Raw genomic sequence first — 27,999 nt, 5'->3', positions numbered from 1 at the left:
CGACCCTCCTCAAATGGAAAAATTTTCATTTAGACCCTTTAAAATTTTTAAAATTTGATTTAATTATTTAAAAATTATAGAAATATAGATTATTAAAATAATAAAATTAAATATTTATTATAATAAAAATAATAATTTAATTTCGACCCCTAAAAAAATTTTTTTGCTCCACCTAAATTTAAGCATGTGATACATTAAAAAAGTTATATAAAGGAATAAAGGAAAATACTTAAAAAAAAAAAAAGAGTAAAACTCTACCAACCCAATTAGAGTATAGTTTTGAATAAGATTTCAAAATTTATATAATATAAATGATGAATAAACATTATGATTCGCGATTTGCAAGTGGGAAGGAAAGGACAAATTGATGGAAGCATGTGGGACTGGGCACGCAGGGCAGGGCAGTCCAAAAACCCAAGTACTGTAGTAGCTTAAATTAAATGCATGGTCTGCTCATTTATCGCAAAATTAAAGACTGGTCACTTAACATCCTATAAACATTGTACAAAATTTATAAAAATAAATAAACGATTTTGTTAAAAAAGAAATTCATTTTGTTTTGTGAACATAAAGAGTGGAATGTGTTTAATTTTGTATTTTTTATGGATTAGTACTCGAATTTGATACATTTTTATAATGCTTTTATTTGTGAAAATTATATATTTTAATACTTAAAGGTAATAGTGTTAATTTTTTTTGTTTCAATTTATGTTTACGATTAATTTGATGAAATTTAATTGCTAATATTATTATATTTGAATTTTTTCATGATTTTATTAATAGAATAGATTTAGTGTCAATTGTGAATTTGTTTAATTTTGTATTTATTTTGTTTAATGGAAGTGTTTTAATTTTGGTTTTAGGGTCGATTTGATGAAAGTTAATTTCTAATATTATTATCTATTTATAAATTTTCATCAAATTAGCTCAAAAGCTCGAATTGAATACTAAAAAAAAATTAACATTGTTAGCTTCAAGTACAAAAGCTGTAACTTTTGTCAAATACATGTATTACATTAGATCAGAAAATAACACAAATACCACATTAAAAAAAATTGTCAAATTTAAGTACATATTTAACATTTTTGTATCTGTATGAATTGTTTTATCATGTTATTTATTATTGTATTTTCATATTTTAAAATTTATTGTTTTATTATTTATTTAAATGGATTGGTCTATAAGTGGATTTCTTGATCAATTTAAGATTCACCCGCCTGCAACCAGTTGGGGATTTTTTTTAAAAGTATTTCAAAATTTAGAATTATGTATTTAAAGGATTCAATCAGTACAGTTTTTAAAGTTAAACTTTATTTATTTTTTGAATTTTTATTCGTTGTTTTAAATTTTTAGAATTTTGGGAAAAATTAAAATTTATTAAACTTTCCTAAATATATTTTTTGAAAGTTTTAAGTTTTTTTAAGTTTCTAAAATTTAAATACTATTTTTTATTTTTATAAAATTTTCAATTTTTATATATTATTATCACTTTTTTAAATTTATATTTATTTTCGATTTTTATAAAATTTTATTTTTAAATACTTTTTAAAATTATTTATATATTATGTATTTTTTATCTTTTTTAATTAATTTAATATATAATATTAAAAAGTAAAATAAGACTAAGGTGGCGCAATCTAATAGCCCCATGTTTCAGTCTTTTTTTTTTCTTTTTTTTTAACAGGTGTACTAATTTGGGTAATGAAATATAGTTTAGATATCAAAACAAAGAAATTAGGTACTTAAATGAAAAAAAGAAGTTTAGAGGTCAAATTAAGCATCAAGTGGATTTTTTTTATCAATGTTTGAATATTAAAAAAAGGGCAAACTACATCAATTATCCTTAAATTTTGTTTATATTTATATTTTGGTTATCCAACTTTCAAAAATTACGTAATGTGACTAATATTATTAATGTCGCACCTTAATTTCAAAGGATTCATAGATAATTTCGTCCCTGAGTTATAGCTAAAAATTCATTTTGGTATTTTAAATTTTTTCTTAACAATAATTACAAAAAATAGAAAACCTTAAAATAAATACAAAAATTCTATAAAAATCAATTGTAGCAAAGAAAAATAAAAAAATTTGCAACTAAGTTTTCTTAACCAATCTCGTCAAAAGCCACAGTCTTTGTACTTTCACAAAAAAATTTAAAATTAAATTCCATTTGTTTTCCAACGTTGATGAACACCTTAAATCACAGCAACAACTTCGTGTTGTTTTACCTAGAAATTGTCTTGAAATTTTTATTTTGTTTTAATTTTTCACAAAGCCCTAGAAAAATACATCTCAAAGCAAGATTATGATTCCACTATTAGATTGATTGTTGTTACTCGAGTTTTCAATAAGCAAAATCTAGAATTGCGGCAGTGCTTTCATTATTGAGAATCATAAGAACTTCTACTATCAATAACCCATATGCAATATTTTCATAATAATTATGAAAAAATGAGAACAAAATTAAGAAATAAGAGGCAAGAGAGAACATCAATATGTTCTATTATATTGTTTAGGTTGTTTGGTAAGTTTCAATTTTTTGAATTTTGAGATTTATTTTCACTTAATTTATAATACAAAGTACCTTATTTCTTTTCTAAACTCGTTATTTTTTTTGTGTAACTCAATTACTAGATTGATTGAGCTTTTGGGTATCCTTCATTTTTTAAATTTTAAATTTTTTAAATTTATAATACAAAGTGCTCTTTTTATTTTTCACTAAACCCCCCATTTCTTCCTCAAAATTCAAGTCAATGTTTTACCTTTAGCTATAAATAAAAATGATAAATTCTGCAATTAGTCTCGGTACTAAGCAAAAGTTGTGGATATAATCCTTGTACTTTTATTTGGTCATTTTTTTGGGTGAAATTTATTTGGTCATTTTTAGTCATTGTAATTTTCAAAAATTTTAAATATCAGTGCTCACCAAATAATAATTATTAATTTCATTAAGTGAAGTTTAGGTATGTCCAAAATTTGATGCGCCAAATATACTATCATATGTGCAATGTGATGCTAGCTTATTATTTTCATATATTACTTACTAAGAATCAATTAATTACCGACTGTCATTTGTGTTAAGACTAGAATTTCAAAATTCAAAAAGCATAGGAATTAGAATGATTCAATTGGAGAAAATGGATTAAATCTACAACTGAGCGCATAGTGCAAGACTAGTAATTGAATTTAACCAAACGAGTTTAATTGCTACTGGTTGGGCCAAGATCAGAATTTCAAATTTTGAAAAGTTTATGGACTAAAATTTACCTATTCGAAAAGTACAAGGATTAAAACTGATCAAATGAAAGTATAGGGACTAAATCCATAACTTTTTTTAAGTATAGGGACTAATAACAAAATTTAACCGCAATTAAACATGCATATTTTATTTTTAAACATTGATATGCAAGAAAAAGAGAAATAAAAAAAAGGCAAAAAAAGATGAAAATGAAGAGAATGTAAAACATAAAAGTAAATGGGTTACAAAATTGGTTTTTTATGAGATTTGATATGGAAAAATTGGTTACAAAATTATTGATTTTTCCTTGTTGAAATTGATTTTATATGAATTTTTAATATATTTTAAATTTCATTTATAATTATTATTAAGAAAAAAATATTAAAACAAAGTTTTAACTAGGTTCAAGGACCAAATTAACTATTAACCTTTTAAATTAAGGTATATAACCTTATTTTTTAAACGGAACTTAACAATCGAGTGATAAAAATTTAACAATATAAATAATATTAATTATTATTACGTATTTTTTAAAATTGAGGGATGAAAATATAATTTTAAATAAACTTTAGGGAGAATTGGTGGAGTCTGCAGTTGATAGTTACATTTGGAATGTAGGAGGTAATTTAATAATCAGTAGCTAGTGGTGGTGTTAATATTCCATTAGTCAAAGATAGAGGACTGACCTGAATGCCCAGTGTCACGTGACGTCAATCCCTGTTTTCGAGATGAAAGTTCTGCCCGACCCGAACCGATTCGCCATTGACCCGTTTCATTCACCCTTTCCCCTTGCTTCATTCTGTTTTCTCGGGACCACATTTCCACGTGTCGATGTCTCAATTTCCCCATCTTATGCGGCGCCTCGTTAAATACCCTGTGGCCGGAACGTTGAATTCCCCGATATAACTCACCCTCTCGCTCTCCTTTTTTTTTTTTTTGGCCAGACTCTTGGTCTCCGGTGAATGCTTAATTTTTGCTTTTAATTTCTTTTTATATCTGAAAAAAATATATATATTTGGCACTTAGTTCAACCGGGAGAACCAATAACGGGCTTTCGTATTTCAGCTATTTGTTCGTATTTTTTTTTCAGATTTTATTACTTAAAAAAAATACTATTTTTTAGTTTTATAATTTAACATTATTTTAGTACATTATGTTTGAAATGTATTCATTTAGTATGTTTTTTATTGAAAGTAATAAAATCCGGTAAAAAAATACGAACAAAGGGCCGAAATAAGATTTTTTTAAATTTATTTAAAAATACACACTAAATGAATGCATTTAAAACATAATGTACTAAAATAATGTAAAATAATAAAATTAGAAAATATTATATTTTTTAAAAATAATAAAATCTGAAAAAAAATACGAACAAAGGGCATGTGGCAGCTCCTCCTTCAGACATATTTTTTTAACCTTTTTTTGTATTATTTTAATAAATAAAAATATATATTATTTTAGTTTTTTTTTTGTAATATTTTAGTAAAAATCCCTATAAAATAGCTAAACTTTCCATTTACACTTCAAACAAAATTCCTATTTCATTCCTTATCTCAAAAAGGACTCTTCTTTATTCTCTCATCATTTCTCTTTGGTGTCTTTGATATATAGGAGCAACTTTTTCCTTTAGTTTTTTTTTTGTGTGTGTGTGTGGAAAAAGTATCATCAGAAAGGAACTTGGATTCTGAGTTTCTTATTAGACCTGGATTCGAAAGTTACCCAAAATAACAAATACGTGCTCCATTAACTGAGTGAAGAAAGTGTTCTGGTGGTTTTTTGCGATATTTATTCTCTCTATTCATCTTCTGGCAAGGCTATTATTATTTTTTTGGGTATCTCCCTTTTCTTTACTGGGGTCAACTCTTTTTCAACTATTTGGCTGCTTTGGGTACTGCTTGTTTGGGATGACTTTCCTTGAAATTTCTCCTACTTTGATAGACTTTTGAGTGACCCTTTTTAAGGGATTACTGGTGGATTTCTTTTCATTTTTCAAGTTTATCTTTTAACGTGTTCTTTCTTTTTCCAAACCTTTATTCTCCTCGTGTCCGGTCTCAAAAGGAATCTCTTCTTTGCCTCTTCTTTCTTAATTCACTCCTTACTTCACTCTCGATCTTAATGAGAAGATTTGAAAGAATCTGAAAAACCCAGAGAATCCGAAACCCAAGAGAAAAATGGATCATTCCCCTGTTCATTCCATCAAATACACTGAGCACCGTTATCAAACCAAGCTCCTTTCACCACTCTTAGATGTCAGTCTCGTAAAGCAGCCAGAAATGAAGCGTCGAATTGTTCGGATTTTAGTTACAGATGCTGACGCCACTGATTCATCCGGTGATGAAGACGACGACTACGAAGAACATGCAAGCCAACTTCGTTGTCGAAACAGAGTGAAGAAATACGTTAACGAGATAACTATCGAGTCAACATTATGTCCAGCCCAAAACGGCAGAGTTTCCAGGAGTAAAACGTCGTTGTCAAAGAGTTCACGAAAGAGGCCGGCGATGAAAGTTAAAGCGACGATGAAAGCACCGGCTGATAAGAAGTTCAGAGGAGTTAGGCAACGGCCTTGGGGCAAATGGGCGGCTGAGATCAGGGACCCGCTAAGACGTGTACGGTTATGGTTAGGTACCTATGATACCGCCGAAGAAGCAGCAATGGTGTACGACAACGCAGCTATTAAACTGCGTGGACCAGACGCGCTCACTAACTTTTCAAATCCCAAGCTTCAAAACAAAAACAGCCAAAAACCGTTATCCAGCTCTGATTACCACTCCGGCGAAGAATCTCACAACACAAACCTTTGCTCTCCGACTTCCGTTCTCCGTTGCCTGTCGCTTTCCGCCGACGAAGGCGACTCACAAAGCGTCAAGGAATCCCGAGAGTTGAGGAGCGAACCTGGAGCTGTTGTTGACGACTCTTGCTTCACATCGGGTGAAAAATTCTCAGAATTTTCCGATCAATCATCCTTGTTTCCGAGTGATATATTTAGCTCAGTGCCGGAATTGTTCGATGATAATACGAGTTTTCACGATTGTTTCCTGAAAGATGATTTCAGTAACGGGTTTTTGAGTTCAGGGGGTGATTTCGAGTTCGGATTTGGTGGCTTCTCGAGGTGGCAACGTGTCGATGATCATTTCCAAGATATCGGGGATTTGTTCGGGTCGGATCCTCTCGTCGCAATTTGACCGTTTCTTCGTTTTTCTGCGGCAAGTTTTGCATCGGCGGGAACTGAAAATATCTGCTTTTCCCTCTGTTTAAGATTTCTTCTTTTTTTTTATTGTTGCTATAATGCTATAAGATTATTATTTGATATTAATTATTATTAATTAGTAAGAGTTTGAATGTTAAACTTCTCCCGTCAATGGAACGATGACGGGCGTGTTTGGCTACGTGTTGTATGCTTTGTCTTCTATGTTCCTTTTATGTAAAGGCACGTGTTCTAGTACTAAACAAACAACATTTCGGTTTCCAAAACTATTTTACAATTGTTAATATAATGAAATGACATCTAATTTTATACTTTTAAAAACTATATAAAAGATTAATCTTTTAACTTTAATTAATATTTTTATAGTTAATTTGGTAAAAATTTAATTTGTTGTTATTGTATAAATTTATACAGTAATATTGAACTAATTACAAATACTTGAAAATGGGTGAATTTTAAAAAAAAATATTTTTTAGAACAATTTACAGAATAAAAAATTATGTTAATATAGGGTTTTTACTTTTTATAATGAGTAGGTCTTTTTCTTTTAAAAAAATATATTGGGTAATTTTAAAAAAAGGAAGTTATCAGATGATTTTAAAAAAAAAAACAAATTATATAAGTATCATTAAATACATGTAATCGTATATATTGAAGATGAATTTTTGATATTTTTCCTTTAATTAATTCGAATCAACAATTATTTTTTTATTAAAAAAGTAATATTATTTTAATTATTGAACTGTTTTTGAGAAGAACTAGACATACCTTGACCAACACTCATCAATCCTTTTTAGTAACTTGATATTTATATTAATGGCCCTCCTTTAGTCCCCCAGCGTTGAATTTTCAATTATCTTTTTTTTTTTTAAATATTGTAAGTTGAATCTAGACTTAGGTTTCAGGTTTTGAAGTTTCAATCACTCTGTACACCACACAATATCATCCAATTTGATTGAGACTTGGAATTTATTAATCCCCAATAATCACCTTTCATTCTTCTGCTCAATATAGTATTTAGACAGACAAGAATTCAGACACATAATTTTGATGTGGTCTAGGCTTTAACCGATATTGATTTGGAAGATTCAATTATTACCTTACTTAAAAGGCTTCGTCGAATTATGAAAACTGAAGGCCAATGACAAATTAAATATGTGCCTAGAGAACACAAAATTGTTGAGGACCGGTTAGTTAAACTTAACCTAACGTGAAAGTCAAGCTTACAAGTCTTTGATGTGATCTCGATTGAGATCTTACAATAAGATAAAGCGAGTGATACTTTTAGACAATTAAGTTAATATAATATCTATTTTTGTTTTTCAAAAAAAAAATGGAAGAGATGTGTGATAGTGGTTTATATGGTAGCAAAACATTAAGAGTCGTGAAAAAAGGAAGAGAAAGATGAATAAAAAAATTCATAAACCAGTGAAAAAAGGAAGAGAAAGATGAATAAAAAAATTCATAAACCAGAGACATGTATTTATAGGTGAGGTGATATTTTTTGGGCTTCGACTTACATCAATCTTGTTATGTTGGTTGCTCAATGAGTATGATAATCCTTTGAATAGACGGAGTTGCGATTAACATGAAGTTAATATGTCAAACATGTGATCCATACAAATAATAACCTAACACATTTCCTTAACAAAGATTAACGAGGCTTGACAAGGTATTCATAATAAACATAATTAGATCATGGGTAAACTATTAAAACAATCACTTTTGTTTACTCCAGGTTATGTTTTAGCCACTTACATTAACATGTTGTTATATTTTAGTCACTGACCCGTTAATTGTCATTAATGGTGTAATGGTAAGCTGATGTGGCTAAATTATACAATTGATCCTTATTTTTTTTGTTTTGGTCCGCATAAAAAAGTTTTAACAAATGGAAAACATGAAAAAACTACATTAAAAGAAATGAAGAAAGGAGGAAAACAAAAGAAAAAGAAGAGAATGAAAAAAAGGGGGAAAGTTAAAAGAATATAAAAGAAAACAATTAAATTACTCAAAATGAAAATAATATAGGGACCAATTGTATAATTTAATCTAAAATTTTTATTTGAAATGATGATTTATCGTGCCACGTTAGCTTACCGTTACACCGTTAACAACAATTAACGCTCAGTGACTAAAATGTTACAATATAATAATGTAAGTGACTAAAATGTAACATTTCAAACATAAATGACTAAAATGTAAAGACAAACAAAAATAACTATTTTGATAGGTTACTCTTAAAGTTATAAGTTTTATACTTAAAATATAAATTTTGGTATCAAGTTTAAAAATATTTATATACTACTGTATATGATTTTATATTAAATATATATTTATTAAAACTATTTTTATAGGCGACACCATTTAAATATTTAACATTTTATACTACAGATATATTTTTATTAACTAATTCTATGTTCAATATAAAAAAATATATTTAATTTATATTTTAAATTTTTTTTATTTGTTGATTGAGATAGCAATCCAAAAGGAAAATAGGACAAAATTAGATATGCGGAGGTGGCTTTGCAAGTTTGCATACCAGAAACAAAGAATGTAAATTATTATGGTTTTGACGGAACAAGTTTGTCGCAATTGGGGGAAATTAAAATTTTTTTAAGAAGTAGAATAATAAATTTTTATGATAGTGAAAAATATAATTTTATGATTTTAATAATTTATATATTTATAATTTTTAAAAATTAAATTAAATTATTATATTTTTAAGGGAACTAGAATATAATTTTCCTTTTATTAATTTAAATTTTTAAAAGAATTTAAATAAAAAATTATTTTAAGGAGTCCGGCCCTCACAACAGTTTTGCCCCTAGTTTGCAAATATAGATTTAATCAAGCTTAAGATTATTCTTTTATCAAGCTTTCCAAAATTAACATGTAATTGGTAGATTTAATCAAATTATTTATAATTTGTTATAGGTACCTCGCGTGTCCAGGTTTTACTACCGTTACTTTATTATGTCGTAACCTCATCCAGAACAGCACCTCACCAGAACTTGGCTTCATTAAAACACGTATGCACGACACATGGAGCTCTTTCAATTTACTTCGTCAAGAGTAGCTATTCAGTTCTCCCTTATCTATTCTGCTTTTGTCCCATCATATCCTACCTAGACTACTATTATGCCTCTTGATTGGCTACCATGACGAGACCTGCGCCATATACATACCAAAATCTAAGCTTGGAGAGAAGGGATTCTTCTCCTTATACATTTCTACCCTAACCAAACACATATATAAACTCTCTTCTACGACTCTCCTCATACTCACCGCGTTAACCGTCACTCAAGTTCGGTGAGACAAACGAGAAAACCCCCACCAAAGACATGATGGAAACTGAGGCAGAAATGGAAGATTTAATGCTTTATAGACAAAAAGAAAGAAACAAAGAGACCACGAAACATACATGATCAAAATCTACAAAAAGAGCAAAACTCACATTAATTCGTCTAACTCTAACTACATCCATTCAAAGCTCAATGAAACGAGCCATGGTTGAACAATAATTCTTCTTACTTTGACAAACCTTTTAAGGAAAAAGAGGAAAAAAAATCGCGAAAGCTGAAGCAGAAATCAGCAGATGGTGAACAATGTAGGTCAACACCGGCCCCGGCGGCATATATGCGTATGCAAACCATTGGTCAACCGACGCTCATGTTCGGCTTTTGCCACCCTCATCAAAAGCTCAAATATTAACAAATGAAATCAAATGGCGTTTTCATCTTAAACATGTAGAAAGAAAGAGAGACTAATAGTGAGAGAGAGTGCGAGAAAGAGCAAGCCGTCACTTGTGAGGGTAGCGGCGGGGAAGGGCTGGGCCTCAACAGCAGCCGGTAACGCAATCATAGTGAAAACAAGAGCTACGAAAGCAGTCGCGAAAGAACCCTCGGGCACTGCCATTTTAGCTTTTCCTCAAAGGCACTCCCACAATGGCTTAATATAATCTCTCAGTCGCAGAGAGAGAAAGAACATTGAACAAAAAAACTGTTGCAGGGGAGAAAGAAGCAAAATTTGCTTGAAACCACGAAACGACAGAGCTAATGATGTGGACGACGAAAGGGCGAGAAGTTATCGGACATTGTTTGATGTGGAGCAGTAGAGGTGGGGAGACAAAACCGATGGAAATGATAACTTCGTAAAGGAAAAAATAGGCGATAATTTGTGTGGTAGAACCCAAGTTACGGCATGTTTGGGAGGGCAAGCATTTTCATTTGCGATTATCAAACCGTGTTGTTTTTTATGTTATCATTATAAATATAATCACCAGCAAATGTTGCACCTAAAATTAATAAATATAGTCACGAATTTTAAAAGAATCGTTATATCTAAAAAATGTTAAATCATATAATTCCTTATTGTGATTGATATCCATGACATGATTCAATTATTATTTGTTTACTATGATTATTTCTTCTCTTTTTGATGTTATAACATTTTCAATAAAATCAAAATTAATTGAATAATTAATTTCACAAATCACTCTTTCAAATTAATAAAAATAAATTTTGAGAAGAACACATGCTTTTATTTCAAATAAACTCGTATTTAGAATCTTAAAATTCAAATTTTTTATTATTTATATTATAGTATCATATATTTAAGTATATATTATAAATTGCACACACATAAAAATATACATGTTATAAACTAAAAAGTAAGATGGGGTGAGTTGGGCTCGAATTTTGATTGTTAAAACTTAAGTTCGGATTAGACCTGTTTATGGGTCGGGTTATCCGCCTAAAATTTGGGAGAGTTTGAAAAAAAATTAGGCCCATTTTAAAATACGACTTGGGCTCAGGCTTGAATATTCAAGGCTTAAGCCCAAATTGGCTTGACCAATTTAAAGTTTATAATTCTTTATATTATGTTATTTTTATATATTATGTAATTTAGAATACATAAAAAAATAAATCTATATTAATTATATAATGCTACTCTAATGTAAACATTAAAATAATGTTAAGATGACTATAAAAAAATTTAATAAATAAAAAATGTATAAAATTATTAAATATTAAAATAAGATAAAAACAATATGAGCGAACCTAAAATGAGTTTGAGTTAATCTTTTGCAAATATAGGTAAAATTGGGTAAAATTTTAGGCCTAAATTTTAGATCGGGCTAAACTTGGACAAGTATAAAATATGTTAATATCATGCTTAGACTCGGCCCGACCCATGAGCACCTTTAGCTCGAATTATATTTTCCGACGTAATTTTTTTATTACGTAAATATATGAGAAAAAGAATACACTAATAATGCATTACTAAATTTAAGAAGCAACAACCAGATGGTGTGAATCTGAATACGAACTAAACGACGCCATTTCAAAGACATTTTTACGACAATGCAGCGGTCAGAGCGTTGAAACAATAACAATTTTATATATTAAAAAAAGGACGAAAATCGTGGGAACACATTTATACAAAGACAGCAAAGAAATCGGGGACTTGTTTAAAGTTTTTTGAGAAAAAGAAAGAGAAAACCAAACCTTGAACCTGCTTAGTTAATCCTGAATAACTTCAAAGTTGATAAGTTTTTTTGTTGTGTTCTCTTTTGATCTTCAGTTATTGTCTTTTTTTTGGTTCGTTTTGCTTTGATGGTTTCTGTTTTTAGTTTTTACCTGAAGATTTTATTTTTCTAAAGTTCCAAAGAAATGAAATTAAGCTTACGAAAACAAAAAAATCTGGATTCAAGGTTCTTCGTTTCAGTTAGGTGCTGTTTAACAGATGGATGGTTGAAACGGTCAACTCTCTTATCATTTTCGTTTTCTATTTTCTTTTTGTCTGTTTTGGTTTTCATTGTTAATTGTTTTGTTTGCATTCTTTTCTAGGGGATAAAGATGAAGTTTTTTCATAGATAAAATCCAACTTGTAAGGATCCCAAAGGATCCATTGTCTGAATTGGATTGGTGTTGGAAATAGAAAATTGTCAATTACAAGTTTGTATTTTTTATAAAGTTATAACATTTATTCTTCTCTTCTCATTTTCAAACCAATTATGTGTTTCATTAATGTTTCTTAATGACAAGAATCTAACTATTTTGTTTTATAAAATGATGTTTGTAGATAAGAAGAGATTTGGGGCTGTTTGATTCTGGTATTTAATCTCCAGAAGTTGGCAGCACCATTTGTGACATTTCTTGGGGTTGTCTTCATTTGTGTGTTTCAAACTTTTTTTTATAACAATGGAGGAATTCAGACAAATTGGTGAGGTTTTGGGAAGTCTAAGAACTCTTATGGTTTTACAAGGCAAGTTTCAAGTCAATCGACGACAATGTTGCTTGTTGTTTGATATATTTTGTTTGGCTTTCAATGTAATAGCCGAAGAAATAAGGTTGAACCTGAAAATCGAAAAAAAGAACATAAAATGGAGTCCCATTGATAACCCTTTACGAGAGCTTCAAAAGATCTTTAAAGAAGGTGAATTATATGTAAAACAATGTATGGACAAGAAGGACTGGTGGGTTAAGGCAATAAACCTCCATCAAAACAAGGACTCTGTTGAGCTTCACATTCACAATTTGCTTTGCCACTTTCCGGCCTTCATTGAGGCCATTGAAATGGCCGGCGAGATCGCAGGGCTCGACCAGTATGAGATTCAAAGGAGGAGAGTCACACTCACGAGGAAGTACGATGCCGAGTGGAACGATCCGAAGCTCTTCGAGTTTCGATTCAGAAATCAGTACTTAATCCCTCGAGAGATTTGTAGCCGGTTCGAAAGTGCGTGAAGGGAAGATCGATGGAACCTTGTTGAAGCTCTGAGGGAGAAGAAGTCTTCGGAATCGGTAACGAAGAACCAACAACGGCTAGCTAGCTTGTTGATTCGTAAAATTATTGGATTAGAGGCTTCTAACGGTGAACTTTTCCCTAGTTCAATCTTGTATTGCGGGGATTACCAAGTAAGGCGACGATTATGGGGACAATATAAGGAAATACAATGGTTGGGAGATAACTTTGTGTTAAGAAACTTCTTTGGGGATGTTGAACCATTATATTCTGAAATCTCTAAATTACTTTCACTCACTCATCCAAACATACTGCAATACCTTTGTGGGTTTTACGATGAAGAAAAGAAAGAAGTGTTGCTTGTTCTCGAGTTAATGAACAAGGATCTCGGTAGTTACATGAAGGAGAATTATGGCTCGAGAAGGCGGATCTTGTTCCCTCTTCATGTTGTGGTTGATCTTATGCTTCAAATTGCAAGAGGAATGGAATATCTGCATTCAAAGAAGATTTATCATGGAGAGTTGAACGCTAGTAACATCTTTCTAAAAGCTAGGAACAATGTTGAAGGTTGTTTCCATTTGAAGATCTCGGGTTACGGTTTATCTGATGTAAAGCCTCGTTCCTCCCCGAATTCGTCACCGAGGTTGTGCGAGCCAAAACCTTTCATTTGGTATGCTCCAGAAGTTATGATAGAGCAAGAGCAGTCATCCAATGGATCTTCCATTTTGAAGTACTCAGAGAAGGCAGATGTGTACAGCTTTGGGATGCTTTGCTTTGAGTTATTGGCTGGGAAACAACCGTTTGAAGGATATGTAGAGAATATGAGTAGAAATATCTTGGCAGGGGAGAGGCCTCTTTTTCCCTACACAGTCTCAAAATATCTTGTCAATTTAACGAAAAAGTGTTGGCATACCGATCCAATCAGCGCCCGAGTTTCTCATCAATTTGTCGGATTTTGCGCTACATCAAGAAGTTCCTCGTGATGAACCCTGACCATGACTATGATCAGCCTGAAATGCAATGTCCTATTGAAGATTATTGTGAGATAGAGACATGGTTTGCAAGAAAGTTCACTGCAAATGAGACTTTCAATCCACTTTCAGTTGCACAAATCCCTTTTTCAAATGTTTGCTTATCAGCTTGTCGAGAAAGATCGAAATATTATGAACACGAAGGATAAGAATGGCGAGTTAACCATCGAAGGGGCCTCGACTTGCAGAGATGATATTGTTTCTATAATAGAGGATCCATTGACAGCAACTAGTGACACAAAGTCTATTGGTTCTGATGTGAAATCTCGTGGTTCAGATACCAAGTCAGTTTATTCGGATGTAAGATCAGTTTACAGTGAGGTTCCGGAAAGGAGAACAATACGGTTTCGCTCGCCCCCAAAGAGATTGGTTTCCACAAAGACTCCAGAGAAGAGAGTTGTAATGACAAAGAAAAACATTAACGTGAAGGCCAAGAAAAGTTCAGGTTATATTGATAGTTTCCACTTTCATTTCCAATATGTATATATAGTTTAGGGTTATATTTAAGGTGTGAAGGATATTGAACCATATATTCAATGATTGCAGGGGCAATAAATGGACAATCTACTCGATCATCAACCTTGAACCGTGTTCACAGTACAGGGGTAATCCGAGAAAATTGATCATCATTCAGTACAGGTTCCTGTTGGGAAGAAACCGAACAACCGAAACAAAGCTAAAGCACAACCGGTGTTCTTTCTCTCCCTATAACTCCTGTCAAAAATTATGGCAAGCACAATAGCACAAGATATGTTCTCTAGCAACCTTAATCAACCACAAATCAACTAATGCAACCACAATAAAAATAAATAGAGACACCGGTATTTTACGTGGAAAACCCCTCTAAATTAAGGGTAAAAACCACGGGACTTTAGAGTCCGATAAAGAGCTCCACTATCATCAAATGTTCGGCTACAAGATTACAATATCAAGCCTACAACAAGCATTCAACTCCGACAAGGCTAACAATATGTAATCTTTAGCAAAAGAGAGAAAAATGAGAGAACATCACCAAAAAACGCAGCTGCTGAAAAATGGGTATTTCCGACGCTAAAAGACTCGGATGAAAAATCCGACCGTACAAAGTCAAGAACACCTTATTTCCTAGCTGCTGTCCAAAAATTAGCTCAATCGAACCACGGATGGACCTTCGATCGAAGAGTTGATCACTGCTGCACCAAGCTTGAAAAACTGATTTTTCTATTCTCTCTTTTTCTCCAATGAGCTTCAATTTCACTCTCTTTCTTTCTGGATGTAATTGAGAATTTTGCTCTCAATTAAGAATGCTGCCCACTCCCACGTTAAAAGGCCAAAAAATTGGCTTTTGACAAAACCAAAAAGAAGGCACAACATTGTGGCAGAAAATATGGGTTTCCCACATAGTGAGACCCACTCCTAACAAATCTCCCCCTCCAACTATGTGGGGAATGCCTCCATACCGGAGGTCAAACAACATGCTTCAAACTTTCCTCTTGGTAAGGCCTTCGACAACATATCAGCACCATTATCATTAGTGTGTATCTTCTCAAGCTCTAACAACTTAGCTTCAAGAACATCTCGTATCCAATGGTAACTCACATCAATATGCTTAGATCTAGCAAGAAAAGTTGAGTTCTTACCAAGATGAATAGCACTCTGGCTATCACAGTACAGGACATACTTCTCCTGAGTAAAACCAAGCTCATGCACAAACTTCTTCATCCAAAGCATCTCGTTACACGCTTCGGTTGCTGCAATGAACTCTGATTCGGTGGTGGACAATGCAACACACTTTTGCAGTCTCGATTGCCATGCCACAGCTCCCCCTGCATAAGTGATTAAGTAACCTGAAGTAGATCTCCTCGAGTCAATGTCTCTGGCCATGTCTGAATCTGTATACCCAACAAGAACAGGTTTTTCATTGCCGAAACAAAGTTTCATGTTGGAAGTGCCACGAATATATCTCATAATCCACTTCACTGCATTCCAATGCTCTCTGCCTGGATTAGAAAGAAACCGACTAACTGTACCAACGGCATAAGCCAAGTCTGGTCTCGTGCAAACCATTGCGTACATCAAACTACCCACGGCTAAAGAGTAAGGAATTTTCTGCATCTCTTCCTTCTCCTTTTCTGTGGAAGGACTATGCTTAACACTCAATCTAAAGTGCATAGCAAAGGGAGTATTCACCGCTTTAGCTTTGTCCATACTAAACCTTTGAAGTACTTTCTCAATGTACCTCTCTTGTGATAACCATAATTTCTTGGCCTTTCTATCACGTGTCAGTCTTATGCCAAGAATTTGCTTTGCTGGCCCCAAATCCTTAATTGCAAAGGATTTACTCAACTCTTGTTTCAACTTCTCAATTCTAGAAGCATTCTGACCAACAATAAGCATATCATCAACATAGAGCAAAAGAATAATAAAATCATCACCAGAGAATCTCTTCACAAACACACAATGATCAGAAGTAGTCTTCTTGTAGCCTTGCTCCCCCATAACAGACTCAAACTTCTTGTACCATTGCCTTGGAGCTTGCTTCAAACCATACAAGCTCTTCTTCAATCTGCACACATAGTCCTCTTTCCCTTGTGCAATAAAACCCTCTGGCTGCTCCATGTAAAGCTCTTCTTCCAAGTCACCATGAAGAAAAGCAGTTTTCACATCCATTTGTTCAACCTCTAGGTCATAACAAGCTACCAAACTCAGTATAGTTCTGATAGAAGACATCTTCACAACCGGAGAAAATATTTCTTCAAAATCAACCCCTTTTTTCTTAGTATAACCCTTGACGACCAATCTAGCTTTGTATCGTGGAGATGAAGACTTCTCTTCTTGCTTCAACCTGTAAACCCACCGATTATTCAAAGCTCTTTTGCCCTTAGGCAGTTTCACCAATTCAAAAGTATGGTTTTCATGCAAGGATTGAAGTTCTTCTTTCATCGCTTCAACCTACTAATCTTTGCATTCACTCTCCATAGCCTCTTCATAACATTCAGGTTCTCCCCCGTCAGTCAAAAGAACATATTCATCAGGAGAATACCTGACAGAAGATCGTCGATCTCTGGAAGACCTTCGAAGTGGAACTGCTGGTGGAGCTATAGGTGCTTGTTGTTGATCATTCACAACATCATCCATGGGAGTATCAAAGTCACCTATAGTCTGATGGTCACCACTAACATCACTATGCACATCATCCTGGATAGGATCTGGTGAAGAGTCTAGGGGAACCGGATTCACATCAATCAAGTCACCACTACCTTGTGAATCCACTTTCTCCGTCTTATCAATGTCATCAATGGTCTGATCCTCAATGAAGACAACATCTCTGCTTCTCACGAGTTTCTTCTGAACTGGATCATAGAGTCTATAACCAAACTCACCGTCTAGACCATAACCAATAAAAATGCATTGTCGAGCCTTGGCATCCAACTTGGATCTTTCATCCTTTGGAACATGAACAAATGCTTTACAACCGAACACACGTAGGTGATCATATGACACGTCTTTACCAAACCAAACTCTATCTGGCACATAACCTTTCAAAGGAACACTAGGAGACAGATTTATCACATGTGTCACTGTATTCAAAGCTTCAGCCCAAAACGATCTTGGTAACTTTGCATCTGACAACAAACATCTGACTCTCTCAATCAATGTTCGGTTCATTTTTTCAGCTAACCCATTTAACTGTGGAGTCTTTGGTGGTGTTCTCTGATGTCTGATTCCCTGTCGCAGACAATACTCATGAAACGACCCTGTGTACTCGCCACCATTATCAGTACGAATGCACTTCAACTTCTTCCCAGTTTCCCTTTCAACTGATGCTTGAAACTGTTTAAACACCTCAAAGACTTGATTTTTAGACTTCAAAGTGTAAACCCATAGCTTTCTTGAACAATCATCAATGAAAGTCACAAAGTAAAGTGCACCACTATGTGATCTTACTTTTATCGGACCACAAACATCTGAATGGACCAACTCTAGCAACTCTGATTTTCTATGAGGAGGATGGCTTCTAAATGAAACTCTTCTCTGCTTTCCTGCTAGACAATGAGCACAATTCTTCAGTGTAGCATTCTTTAAACCCGAAAGTTGATTCTTCTTCGCTAAACAGCTAAGCCCCTTCTCACTCATGTGACTGAGTTGTTTATGCCACAACTCAGTTGAGTTGTCATTCAGTGTCACATTCACCGTCTCTCGAGAAGTCAAAGCTTGCATCAAGTACAAATTTGAGCTCTTCTTTCCTCGAGCCACAACCAATGAGCCTTTAGTCAGCTTCCACTGCCCTTCACTGAAGGTGTTACAGAATCCCTCATCATCAAGCTTTCCTGCAGAAATCAAATTCAAATGGACATCCGGTGCATGTCTGACATCCTTGAGAGTTAACTTTGTTCTATTGTTACTTACCAAGCTAACATCTCCCATACCAATAACCGAAACCAAACCATTATTACCCATCTTCAATACCCCAAAATCACCAGGAGTATAAGATGTGAAGAATTCCTTCCTCGACGTGACATGAAGTGATGCACCAGTATCAATCACCCAACTAGTCTCGTCGCATGCTAGGTTGACCAAATTCTCATCACAAATAACTAACAAATCTTCACGAGTAACAGTAGCAACACGCTCGGATTTTTCATCGTCATTCCGATCGTGTTTATCACCACCACCTTTGTTCTCTTTCTTCCACTTGAAGCAATATTTCTTGATATGACCTTTCTTACCACAATGATGACACTTCTCGATAACCAACACCTCGGACTGTGATGTAGAGCCCTGAGATCTTCTTCTAACCTCTTCATTCAACACACCACTCTTAGCCAAATCCAAAGTAATAATACCCTGTGGGGCAGAATTAATGAGTGAGACTCGAAAGGTCTCCCAAGAGTCTGGTAGAGTAGCAATCAACCAAAGTCCTAAAATCTCGTCATCAAATTTGACACCCATACCAAGCAACTGATTCATCATACTCTGAAATTCACTAACATGGTCAGCTATAGACATTCCTTCTTTATATTTCAGCGCCATCATTTTCTTCAGCAAAAATAACTTGTTATTGCCCGACCTCGAAGCATACAAGCTTTCAAGCTTCTCCCACAATGTTCGAGCATGTGTCTCCTGATCAATGTGGTTGTAAACATTTTCTTCAACAAATTGCCGAATAAAGCCACACACTTGTTGATGCTCAAATTCCCATTCTTCATCACTTTTCGAATCGGGTTTTTGAGTAGTAAAGACCGGAAGATGCAAAGCCTTCACAAACAACAAGTCCTTCATTTTATTCCGCCAAAGTTGATAATTTGTGCCATTCAACATAATCATCTTGCTCGTATTAATTTCCATAATTATCTGACACAATAACCAAGCTCTGGTACCAGTTTGTTGGGAAGAAACTGAACAACCGAAACAAAGCGAAAGCACAACCGATGTTCTTTCTCTCCCTATAACTCCTGTAAAAAATTATGGCAAGCACAATAGCACAAGATATGTTCTCTAGCAACCTTAATCAACCACAAATCAACTAATGCAACCACAATAAAAATAAATAGAGACACCGGTATTTTACGTGGAAAACCCCCTTAATTAAGGGTAAAAACCACGGGACTTTAGAGTCCGATAAAGAGCTCCACTATCATCAAATGTTCAGCTACAAGATCACAATATCAAGCCTACAACAAGCATTCAACTCCGACAAGGCTAACAATATGTAATCTTTAGCAAAAGAGAGAAAAATGAGAGAACATCACCAAAAAATGCAGCTGCTGAAAAATGGGTATTTCCGACGCTAAAAGACTCGAATGAAAAATCCGACCGTACAAAGTCAAGAACACCTTATCGCCTAGCTGCTGTCCAAAAATCAGCTCAATCGAACCACGGATGGACCTTCGATCGAAGAGTTGATCACTGCTGCACCAAGCTTGAAAAACTGATTTTTCTATTCTCTCTTTTTCTCCAACGAGCTTCAATTTCACTCTCTTTCTCTCTGGATGTAATTGAGAATTTTGCTCTCAATTAAGAATGCTGCCCACTCCCAAGTTAAAAGGCCAAAAAATTGGCTTTTGACTAAACCAAAAAGAAGGTAAAACATTGTGGCAGAAAATATGGGTTTCCCACATAGTGGGACCCACTCCTAACAGTTCCTTCAACAGAGGTCGGCAACAAACATCAGGTCATACCTCGGATTAGCACAAATTAATCACCATAATGAAGGTAAACGAAACATTTAGAGACCAAAAGGACAATCTACAACGACCAACAACCTTGAAATGTCTTCATAGTACAAGGATAATGAGAGAAATGATGGCCATTCGTTACAAGTTGTTTCAGCAGAGGGCGACAATGAGGTGCAGTGACAACAACAAGTGAAACCTCAGATTAGCACTAATTAATCACCATAAGTAAGAGGGGTTGGCCTTGTAAATTTGCATGATACATATTTAGATCTTGGGTTTTCATCATAATTCTTGCTATTTTGATACAAATTGGAGGAAGAGTGTGTACCATATAAATCTTTTGCTGCACATTTCTGCTTCTTTGTATAGCCTTTTGGATGTAAGGTTTTCACCTTTTCATAGCTGTAATATTTCATCATTATCCCACTCTATTCCTTCTCTATAAAAGTTTTTCATCCTTTTTCCCTTTTTAATTTCTGAATTCTATTTGTCTTCCTTGTTCCTCATTTTAGAGTATTGGAAGCCTTAGTTCTATACTCCAAATATAAGAAGAAACAACATTTATAAGATTGTTGATGAGAAAACGAGGTAAGAAGTTTTGGGGACGGTTCAAACGGTGGCGAGGGGAGAGCGTAAAGAAAAATCTAGGTAGAATAGAGAGGTAGAAGGAGAGAGATCCCTCTTCAAGTAAAAAAAAATGGTATTCATAGATGAGGAAACTAGTGGACATATAAAAGAAAGCACGAGGAGATGGTAAAAACGTTGGAGATTAGGGGAATGAACATGCCAAACTATTCTATTCTTGATGGAGTAAGCCGTATATGTGATGTAATGAGAGGATTTTTGTTGTCGTTGTTTGTCTTTGAGGTTGGGTTTGATCCGCCTTTCCATCGAATTTTTTGAGGCCTTGTAGCAATATAGGATTGCCCCTAGAAGGTTGACGGGCTTTTTCTGGTGGATCCTAATTTGTTTCTTTGTCAACTACTACGAGAAGGCGAGCCTCCAATGCTCAGTGCCCTTTGCAACACTTACAAGCTTGCGATTTGCATGAGAACGTATTGAATAGCTCGCGAGGTCTAACATATTTTACACTTCTTCATGAGAACTAGCAAATCATAAGTATCACGATGTGCAATTTGCATCTTGATAAACAGAACTACATCAAGTAATAACTCATATGCCCATTGATGCCATTTAGGGTTTGCGTTCAAACTTTATTATTCGCAAATGACCATTATTTCCTTAATAGATGGCCGTTTATCATGCGTGGTCCGACTCGGTAAGGCACTCCCGCTTTGTGAGCCCCATCTCTAGTTGAGGCTTTCGACAGAGTAAGGGGATAAATCAAGAGATAATACCAACCCATTGAGAGGTTTGTTAATACAAACAAATAACACATCAAAAACTTATTTGAAAACCTCCCTTCATTACTTATCTTCTAATGCATATGATTATCATCGGTGAGAGTTTATAAAAAGATTCAAGAGTGGTAAAGATGATGGTGATGGAGGTGGTGATAACCATTTGAGATGCCTTTGCTTTTGAATTGCGACTCTTAATTTCTTTTAATGTCTTTTTATTTGATATATACTTATTTTTAAGCATGGATATGAAATATAACTCTAAATTGAAAAAATGTAGTTTGATTTTTTTCGTATTCACTCCTTGATCCAACTCACGAGAAATGTCACGTGCTTAAAAAGTTATTGTTTCATAATTGTGAAAACTAACAACAAATTGATACAACTTAAAAAAGTTGTTCACTTTCTTTTCAATATATACAAGAGAAAATTACCAATAAGTGTTGGGTATAGTGGTGAAGTTTAAATTTTGAAGACAACATTATTAAAAAGGACAACCATAAATCGCGAACATGAATTGTAAGATAACATAAAAAATATAATATATACATACACATGAAAGAAAATTGTATAGATTGAGCATATCTATAAACCAATATAAATTGGTAAATTTTCAATTTTGGTTCCTTATACCTAAGTATATAAAACATGGGGCCACCTTTCTCTTTTTTCTTTATGCGTTATAAAAGAAAATGGTGAAATTTTAATTTTGGTTTCTATGCTACACTTAAATTTAAGATTTAATTTTTGAAAAAAATTAGTACCTCAACTTTTACAATATTATTGTTTAGCACAAGTGTCTTGGTCAACTTATTATCTTGTCCTTGTTTCGGCTCTTGACCTCTTTAAGTAAACTGATATTCACTATCACTTTAATCTCTTCCTCCCTTATTATACCATGCATCAATAACTTTCATTTATAAATTTACTTATTTACTTCTGTATTAAATATAAAAAATTTAAACTGTTGATTTAAAAAAAAATTTATAACACAAATTATTATTTTTTTAAAAACTTTCATGTTGTTTAAATTTTTATTTTATTTTATTTGGAATTAAAGATACAATAATTAAATTGTTCAGGGATCTAATTTTCTTTTAGAATTGCAAAAATAGCTTAATAATTAAGGAACAGAGCAATAACTGTTTGTTACTTATAATAACGATTTTTTAACTTTAGATACATTATTATGTATGTAATGGGATGGTTCATGTTTAAATCGTAAAACGCAAAAGACAAAAGACAGGGGCGCGGGACATCACCCACGTGGCCTCATGTTGGAATATCAGCCAATCATATTTGAGTAGAATGAAATTATCGCGTTTTTCTCGGCTAAAATTTTTGAGTGTAATAAAACCCGAAATCAAAGGGCAATCGTATGAAAAGAGGCTCCAAAAATTCATTCTGGTGGACCAGCCAGGCCAAGCCAAAATTCTCTCCCCAAATTCAAAAGAAAATTACTAAAAATTATTAAAAATTCACCCCCTTTTCTTTCTAATTTTCCTGCGAGTATTTTATCACTTTCCATTGCATTTTGATCCGCAGAAAGAATATTCGCCTTCAGTTTCCAGGTAAGTTTTGTTTTTTAATCAGATTTTTATTCTGTTAAATTTCGTTCCTATTATTCTATTAATTTCTTGATTAGGTTTAATTTTTAAATTAGAATCTACCAAATTTAACGTCGATTTCAGCGAATGCCATGCCTTATATATAACATAATCGATGTGTAAAAGAATCGAAGCAGTAGTCTCATAATTTAAGTTAAAATTTGTGATAAAATAAACATTTAATCATCAAATTAAAAAAAATGTTGACTGTTACCGTTATTTATTTTGAGATTCAAAAGGGGCATGAAATGAGTGGGGGCAGGCTGTTTTCGGCTTTGAAGGTGACATCTAAAAACTTATGCACCACTGGTCATCACCCAATCTATGAATAAAAATGGTCCTCTCCTTTTTTGTTGCTAGGCCTTTGTGTGAGGATAGTAGAATAGTTGCTATAATACATGCCAGATTAGATCCCTTAGTTCTAGGAAGATTCCTGGATCATGGATGAATCTGTTCATTACTTTAGTGCAACCAAGGTAATATTTATTTTAGCTGGGTTTCATTAAAAAACCTATTAATTTAAACCTATGTTGATTGGTCTCTTAGTGAGCCAGATATGGATATACATTCGATAGAAGAATGTTCGACATATGAATTTTTAGAACAAAAAAAAATGGAGAGTTGGAACAACATAAACTGGATTCGGATCCGGTTCAAGTGTAAGTAAAAGTTGGATGCTAAAAGTGGATAAACTTTTACTCATAATAGAGTTCCAAAATAAGGGGCTAATTTGCATCTCCTTTTAACATTTTGACTAGGTAGTAACTATCACTAATGAATTGTTAATGCAGGTAGGTTAAGAGTGTACAACTGATAATTCCTCATTGCATGCTTTTCAAAACCATTTTTTTAGCACTTTGAATTTTGAGCAATTTGGATAAAGGACTATTCTACTTTGATTTTGATGTAAGCTTTTTTTTTTTGTTTAGTGAAGAAGGCCAAATAAAGGGTAAATTATCTAAAATGGCCCCCGAAACAATTTTCAAGGATATGCGTAAGTTTAGGATTTTACAGTGTTTGAATGTGGCATTGTCAAGTAATTTATTAATGTTATGTCACTCATTCAGCAAATTTGCTGCAAATTTCATAGTGGTGAAGCAATAAAGGCTGACAATGACTTCGGAGGGTTACCGTGATCTTCAAAAGTTAAAAAAGATGGAATAAGTGTCATGGGTTGCGCATGGGAGCCCGCAATCATGACAAACTCATACAATCCATCGCATTCAAGGGGGGTAATTTGGCCCAATTGGACTGGTCCATTGTTTGGAGAGACTAAAAGCCCATCTACAGAGCTTGGTAAATATGGAAAGTAATCTTTAAAGATATGCTTGGCAAATATGGAAAGTTATCTTCAGAGATATGTGATCTTAGACATTAAATGTAAATCTTTAGAAGATACGATTATGTAATATTAGATATTTGATATCTAGATAGCTTTTAATTGTAGCCATTGATGTTCTTTGATTTATACTGTTGATTTTAGAGAGGCTTAGCTATAAATAGACACATCTCTGCTCATTGTAAAGTATTAAGTTGTTAATAGAATTTTGAGAGCATTCACTCAAACTTTTCTCTCTGTTCATGCTTTTCTGTGGCTTTTGTTCATCTTTCAAGATTTGTTCTTACTTCGTTCTTCTACTATTCTTCATTGGTGCCTTAGAGAAATTCTGTTAAATCCTTATTTGTTGCGAGTTAAGACTGATTTAGGCGTTTTTGAATAAAGAAACTACCTAAGGCCGCACGGATCACGTGGGAAAAATCTAAGTCCGTAACACAAGAAGTAACTAAAACAGGTTTGTAAAATGTTGCTGATATACTTTTATCTATGTTGCTTTGACACTTCAATTTTCTTTTATGTGCACTAATTCAATGCATATTTGATCATAAGTATAGGAATGTGGATCTTCAAAAGACCCTTTAAATATATATGTTAAACTTTTAAAAATTAGACGCACCCATATCAAATGCATATATGTATCCTATCCTGAATCTAGATAACATAGATCTTCTTACATTAATGAAGAATCAAAGATAGCATGACTATCATTACAAAAACTTTTTCTCCCCAATTTACCAAGTATATCTAAAGTTTCTGATATTTGATTTGATGGCCACTTTTAATGTTTGATCTTAGTCAGTTTTATCAGTTTCCCTGAATTTTGATACGTCTTTTTTCTTGAAGATGGTTGAAAGAATGTTGAAGCTGGCCAAGAGGAGAAAGAGGGAAAAAGGAGCCCGTACTTGTTGGACTCGTTGAGGATTTTCACAAGCAGTACCAGTTTCTCTATTCTCAGTATGAAAATGTTAAACGACAGTCTGATAAGAAGGTTTCTGATTGGAATGAGCCGAAAATCATTCTTATTATGCCTCTGGTTCAGACTCGGAGAATCACTCGTCGATGGATGTCGAAACTAACCCCAGCGTAGCGTTTAACAATGACCGAAACCATCAGGAAGAACTTGAAAGGGCATTAAAAAAAATTGGTGACCTGAACCATCAATTGGCCTCTAAGACTGAAGAGAACGAACTTTTAGCTTTGGACCATTTGGCTGCTTTGAGTAAAATACAAGAAATCGAAATCATCAACAAAGATTTGAGAAAAGAAGCGGATGAGAAAGAAAAGAGACTTTGTGATTCCGAAACGGTGCATGAGGGACGGATAACTGAGCTAGAGGAGCAGCTAATTGGCTTGAAAAATGAGGTGGAGTCTCTGCAGTTCCAGAAAAGAGATTTGGAAGCTCAGCTTGATGCTAAGACAGCTGAAACTAAACTGCAAGGAAAGACAATTAAGGCATTGTATGGGAAGGTTTCGGAGGTCCGAGATGAAGCGACTAAATTCATGAAGCAAGTCGAGGACAATGACAACAACTTAACATCTAAACTTGAGGAGTCAATGGTACAGATCACTGGTCTGAAGGCAGAGATGGACTATTTACGTGCCCAAAGTTCCGAGATAGATGTAATGAAGCAGGAATTGGATTCCCTACACAGCCAGAAAATCGAGTTGGAACTTTTGCTTGAGACGAAATCTAAAGAAACTTCCCAGTATTTGATTTAAGTGAAAACCCTGAAAGAAGAATTAGCTAGAAAGAGTGTATTGAGCAGGTAATGGCAGAAGAAAAAGAAGGGTTACAGATGCAGGTGATGGAGTTAGAATCCGAGGTGGACGTTCTTCGCAAGCAGAAACATAAATTAGACAATAACGAGCGGAGTAATATTTGCAAAATCAATCAACTGAGAGAGGAAACGAGTCATCTAAATGGTAGAATTGGAAGCACTATTTCGGCAAAGGTACCTCGAGATTTCTGCTATTCAGGAGGACTACGAAAGTAAAGGAGTAACAAAACCGCGCAGACTATGACCTTGACTGCGGAGGTTGAACTTCTGCAACAGAAGGTAGAGTTCATGATGATGGAGAAAAGCGAGTTAGAGTTGCGGATTGCTGATCAGAAGAGAATCATGAAAGGAAGACAGGAAAACACTAACAAATCCATGGAGTCGAACTCGAAGCTTGCCAGACGATTATTGACAGGAACCACATTTAATATCAATGTGTTGGAAGTTAAGGACAAGGAAATGCTGGAGCAAGAAAATGGAGCTCTTAGAGAGAAGGTTTGCCACCGGTGAAGCTGAGACAAGGAAGTTAAGGAATTCAATAAAGACGGCCAGAAATGCATTGTCTGAATCGAATTCAAGGCTAGAGCAAGATAATAGAAAGCTAGGAGAGAAGCTTGCTACTTGTGACGCTGAGGTGAGGAAGTCTAGGGATACTATGGAGGCATGGAAAAATGCATGGGCTGAATCCATTTCAAGGCTAGAGCACGAAAATGGACACCTTAAAGAGAAGCTTGCTACCTGTGAAGTTGAGCTGAGGAAATCTAGGGATTCAATGGAGGCAGGCAAGAATTCATTGACTGAATCCATTTCAAGGCTAGAACACGAAAATAGTGAGCTGAAAGAGAAGCTTGCCAGTTGTGAAGCTGAGCTGAGGGAGTTGAGGGATTCAATGAATTCAAGCAAAAATGCAATGAATGAATCAAACTGAAAGCTAATGCAAGAAAATAGAGAACTTGGAGAAAAGCTTTCATGTGAAGGTAAGTTGAGTAAAGAAGAAGAAGAAGAAAAGGTGAAGCCGTTGAAAGCCATAGCCGACCTGGAGAGTCGAATTGGAGAAATGGAGAAGATTACAAAAGAAAAAGATAAAGCGTTGTTGGGTAGGGAAGAAGAAAAGAGGAAAGCCATTAGAGTGCTGTGCCTGTTGATTGACTATCACCGCAGACGCTATGACCGTCTCAAGGAAATGGTCTCTGGTAGAACCAAGAAAAAAAAACATGATTCCTTTTTGCATGTATTTCAAAAATAGGAATTAAAAGAAAAATAGTCATTTTATATGAAGGTGTAACATATCTCATTTATTCATTAACAAATGTATTCTTATTTCATAAACTTAATAAAAGCGACAAAATTCGATTCATTGATTTACCTTGATCTGTTAATCTTATGTTTTATGAGTAAATTGATGTGACAGAAATTTTTATTTTGGCTCACGGTAAGGGAGTTATGGATTTGTGATTCGGACAAGAGCTTACGTTGCTAAAAAGTGAAAAAGCGGGAAGTTTCGTGACTAGAAACGTAAGCGGAAATAT

At 33.9% G+C, this 27,999-nt stretch overlaps 2 protein-coding genes, 1 long non-coding RNA gene and 1 pseudogene across 3 annotated transcripts; all 4 read left to right on the top strand.

Annotated features, from left to right (window-relative positions):
• The first annotated feature begins 4,782 nt into the window (after positions 1 to 4,782).
• LOC107890696 (ethylene-responsive transcription factor CRF1) lies at positions 4,783 to 6,688 on the top strand. The gene has a single exon (XM_016815223.2). It carries the CDS (start codon positions 5,410 to 5,412, stop codon positions 6,421 to 6,423), a length of 1,014 nt encoding a protein of 337 aa, XP_016670712.1. The 5' UTR covers positions 4,783 to 5,409; the 3' UTR covers positions 6,424 to 6,688.
• Positions 6,689 to 12,655: 5,967 nt separating this feature from the next.
• Positions 12,656 to 14,850, top strand: LOC107892460 (uncharacterized; annotated as a pseudogene).
• Positions 14,851 to 23,144: 8,294 nt separating this feature from the next.
• Positions 23,145 to 24,881, top strand: LOC107890698 (uncharacterized). Its single transcript, XR_001682020.2, has 3 exons — positions 23,145 to 23,317; positions 24,283 to 24,347; positions 24,444 to 24,881. It is a non-coding gene; the product is annotated as an uncharacterized lncRNA (long non-coding RNA).
• A 508-nt stretch (positions 24,882 to 25,389) lies between these two features.
• On the top strand, positions 25,390 to 27,816 carry LOC107892461 (COP1-interactive protein 1). The gene is made up of 7 exons (XM_041100247.1): positions 25,390 to 25,430; positions 25,557 to 25,775; positions 25,820 to 26,312; positions 26,459 to 26,644; positions 26,747 to 26,965; positions 27,015 to 27,248; positions 27,402 to 27,816. The coding sequence occupies exons 1-7, from the start codon at positions 25,390 to 25,392 to the stop codon at positions 27,714 to 27,716; spliced, it is 1,707 nt and encodes a 568-aa protein (XP_040956181.1). The 3' UTR covers positions 27,717 to 27,816.
• The last annotated feature ends 183 nt before the right edge of the window (positions 27,817 to 27,999 follow it).

The sequence above is a fragment of the Gossypium hirsutum genome, chromosome D09, assembly GCF_007990345.1.
Source record: "Gossypium hirsutum isolate 1008001.06 chromosome D09, Gossypium_hirsutum_v2.1, whole genome shotgun sequence".
Classification (NCBI taxonomy): domain Eukaryota; kingdom Viridiplantae; phylum Streptophyta; class Magnoliopsida; order Malvales; family Malvaceae; genus Gossypium; species Gossypium hirsutum.
This window is presented reverse-complemented; position numbering and strand designations above follow the sequence as displayed.